General features: G+C 39.4%; 1 protein-coding gene across 1 annotated transcript; it reads left to right on the top strand.

Annotated features, from left to right (window-relative positions):
• Positions 1–866: 866 nt before the first annotated feature.
• On the top strand, positions 867–1811 carry LOC112871951 (olfactory receptor 1L8-like). The gene has a single exon (XM_025935064.2). It carries the CDS (start codon positions 867–869, stop codon positions 1809–1811), a length of 945 nt encoding a protein of 314 aa, XP_025790849.2.
• Positions 1812–4242: the final 2431 nt, after the last annotated feature.

The raw sequence follows: 4242 nt of genomic DNA, 5'->3' as shown, positions 1-4242 counted from the left end.
TCATTGAAAAGGTGTGAAAGAATATGCTGCTTCTAAAGAAATTATTTCGGGGCGCCTGGGTGGCGCAGTCGGTTAAGCGTCCGACTTCCGCCAGGTCACGATCTCGCGGTCCGTGAGTTCGAGCCCCGCGTCAGGCTCTGGGCTGATGGCTCGGAGCCTGGAGCCTGTTTCCGATTCTGTGTCTCCCTCTCTCTCTGCCCCTCCCCCGTTCATGCTCTGTCTCTCTCTGTCCCAAAAATAAATAAAAACGTTGAAAGAAAAAAAAAATTAAAAAAAAAATAATAAATAAAGAAATTATTTCAAACACTTTCATGATATAAGCATGTTCGTTGCAGAGATTTTTATGGCAACAACGAATATATAAATAAACAATGTCTCAAACTTTGAGAACCTCTATGTAATATGTTCATTGGTGAGATATAGATGAATATGCTGACTCCAAAAACTTGATTTAAAACTCTTTGTTTATTCAAGATCTCTCATTGCAGAAACTTTTGTAGTAGCAATAAATGGAGGCCACTTTGATATCCATCACCGGGTAATTGGATATGACTGAGAAAAAGCACATATATGTCAACAGTTAATATATATAATTAATATGTTTTCATAGGTATTTTTGCATACATATATGGTTTCTAAAGGTAAATTCTTCTATCCCTCCAGCCTTCAATATAAGGCCCTTGTGATGCCCATGGATTTGGGAAGGAAGGACCACATCAAGAACCATGAGACTAATAAGCTGTCCCTACAGAGCAACTAATCGCAACCAGAGAAAAAAACAGACTTGCTGGGTTCTCAGGATTTGGGCTCTGGACTTACAGTATGGTAAAAAAATAAACGTCTTGTATATAACTAGACTCAAGTCAATGGAAAGAGTCAACCAAACCAGCAGTGTTTCTGAGTTCATCCTCCTGGGGCTCTCCTCCCAGCCTGAGGACCAGAAACCACTCTTTATCCTTTTCCTCACCATGTACCTGGTCACCATAACAGGGAACCTGCTCATCATCCTCGCCATCCACTCTGACCCCCAGCTCCAGACCCCCATGTATTTCTTCCTGAGTTTCCTGTCCTTCACTGACATTTGCTTTACAACAACCATTGTCCCCAGGATGCTACTGAGCTTCCTGTCAGAGAAGACCATCTCTTATGCTGGATGTCTGACACAGATGTATTTTATTTATGCTCTGGGCAACACTGACAGCTACCTCCTGGCGGTTATGGCCCTTGACCGCTATGTGGCCATCTGTGACCCCTTCCACTATGTCACCACCATGAACCACCACCGCTGTGTCCTGCTGGTGGCCTTTTCCTGCTCACTTCCTCACCTCCACTCACTCCTACACACACTGCTACTGAATCGTCTCACCTTCTGTGACAACAATGTTATCCATCACTTCCTCTGTGACCTCAGTCCCCTGATGAAATTGTCCTGCTCCTCCACATTTCTCAATGAAATTGTGATAATGTCAGAAGGCTCTGTTGTTTTGGTGACCCCCTTTGTGTGCATCACTTTCTCTTACATACGAATCCTCATCACAGTTCTCAAGATCCCCTCAGCTGCTGGGAAACGCAAAGCCTTCTCCACCTGTGGCTCTCACCTCACTGTGGTAACCCTCTTTTATGGAAGCATCTTCTACGTCTATTTACAGCCCCTGTCCACCTACACTGCCAGGGACCACATAGCAACACTTGTCTACACAGTTCTTACCTCCATGCTGAACCCTTTTATCTATAGCCTGAGAAACAAAGACCTGAAACAGGGCCTGAGGAAGCTGATGGGCAGGAGGAAATCCCAGGCAGCACCCTCTTGACAAACCCACAAGTGGAATCTGCTTCACTTGAATCTAATATCTGCTAGATCTTGGTGAACAACTGAACTGCTAGAGGTTAGTTTTTTTTAATCTATGTGAGACACGGCTATTGTGGGTGATCACATGCATTGATGACAGCCCACAATTGTCCCCCGCTCTGTTTCAATCATGATACTCTTCCTTACTATTCCTCAACTTTCTCACAAAGATTCATCACATTCTCATCCTCTAAATAATACTTTAAACTAACCATTTCCAACTAATATTTCCTGAAAAAATTGCTGTCCTTTTATTAAGACTTACTCTCCAATACCTTTCACATTTCAGTATATTGCTGAAAATGATTACCTAATTTACATTATTCAATTCAATTTAATTTTAGCTAATTTTCTTATGAGGATTTTTATAATTTCTTATTTTTTTTTCTTTCATAAAACTTATTCTTGCTTAAAAATTAAATTTTGCCTTTACTCTTATCTTTCTATTCTTTTAAAAAAATTTTAATATTCATTTATTTTTGAGAGAGAGCAAGTGGGGGAGAGGCAGAGAGAAAGAGAGACACAGAATCTGAAGCAGGCTCCCGGCTCTGAGCTGTCAGCACAGAGACTGACACAAGGCTTAAACTCATGACTGTGAGATCATGACCTGAGTTGAAGTCAGATGCTTAATTGACCGAGCCACCCATGTGCTCCTTATCTTTCTATTCTTGATTATGTTGCTGTGGCCTTATTTCTCTTATATTTCCTCTTATTTTTTTACTATACTACTTAAAAATGGTAATAGCCAGAAAGAACAAGAACCAAGAGTGATTATATGAAAGTTATCCATTCCACAAGGAGGAAGTTGGAACCTCTCTTTCCTCCATCTATCCCTAAACATTTATGTTTAAAAATATGTGATTTAATACTTTATTCTAGAAACTCCCACTCTTCGGGTTCTAACCTATGGAAATAGTATCATAAAAGTATATTGGATATTGAGATACATTTTTTCACTGATTTCCAGTTATTACAGATAAAAATTGGCAAAACAGTCGGGGCACCTGGGTGGCTCAGTTGGTTAAGTGTCCCACCTTGGCTCAGGTCATTATCTTACTGCTTGTGGGTTCAAGCCCTGCTCAGGCTCTGTGCTGACAGCTCAGAGCCTAGAGCTTGCTTCATATTCTGTTTCCCTTTCTCTCTGCCCCTCCCCCACTTGCTCTCTCTCTCTCTCTCTCCCAAATATAAATAAAAACATCAATTTTTTTAAATGGCAACAACCTAAAATCTTATCTATGAAGAATGGAGATATTATGATTAGTTACAGAGAATGTAAGAATATGCAGCAAGTTGAGGGGAGCCTGGGTGGCTCAGTCAGTTGAGCATCCAACTCTTGATTTTGGCTCAGGTCACAATCCCAGGGTCACATGATTGAACTCTTACATCAGGCTCTGTGCTGAGCATGGAGCCTGCTTAAGATTCTCTCTTTCTCCCCCTGCCCTTTGCCCCCTCCTCTGCTTGCTTTCTCTCTCTCAAAAAGTATTTTTTTAAAAAAGAATATGTAGCAAGATGAAAGAATCAAATAAATGTTTATTACTTCCTTGAAAAGCCATTAGGTGGAAAAATAAAGATATAGAACAAGTATAAAAGTATGAATTCATTATGTTTTTAAAGATTGTATAAATATATATGTGGGTATAGTCAGTGCAGTAAGAATGTAAGTGTAGTAGGGGACAGAAAGAATTTCCAATTAATGCACACTTGTAATCTCTAATTCATTTAAATAAATATTGATAGCAAATTAAATGTAAACCTATTAATAAATCAGATGGCCAATGCAATGGTGAAGGAATTTCTTTGCAAGGTACCAAAGAGGAGAAACTTTCTATGTGTATGCATATCTGAAACACATCATATTTTGGTTCTGCCACTCGAATTATAATTTGATGGTATATAACATTCTAGAAACCAAAACTTTTGAAAGTTTAAGGATAAACCTGGATTGTCCTACTGCATCAAGTGTTTCCATTGAGAAACAAGAGGTCATTGCAATTTATGTTCCTCTGTGACTCCCTCCCCTAATCACAGTCTATAGATACCCTACACCAAATGTGACCAGGCTGCTACTGCTTAAGCTGTGGGAGAGTGAACTCTGATTCCATGCACTTTACTCCAAATTTCAGCACAGGAGCCTGGTCATTGTCCTCAGAAATTGACAAGCCCAATTTAAATGAAAATTAAAACAACCTAGAACAGCTAATACCTTGAAGAAAAATCACAAAGTTGGAGGAAACACATTACCAAATTTCAAGATTTCTACAAAGCTGACATAATTAATATAGTGCAGTATTTATGTGGTGTAGAATAGATAAATAGATCAAGGTAACAGAATGGAGAACACAGAAATATATACTTATTTATATAATCACTTGACTTTTGACCAAGTGCCAATG

The sequence above is a fragment of the Puma concolor genome, chromosome D4, assembly GCF_028749965.1.
Source record: "Puma concolor isolate L17-30 chromosome D4, mPumCon1.1.hap2, whole genome shotgun sequence".
In the NCBI taxonomy this organism is placed as follows: Eukaryota; Metazoa; Chordata; class Mammalia; order Carnivora; family Felidae; genus Puma; species Puma concolor.
The sequence above is the reverse complement of the archived record's forward strand: the minus strand, read 5'-3'. Positions and strand labels throughout refer to the sequence as shown.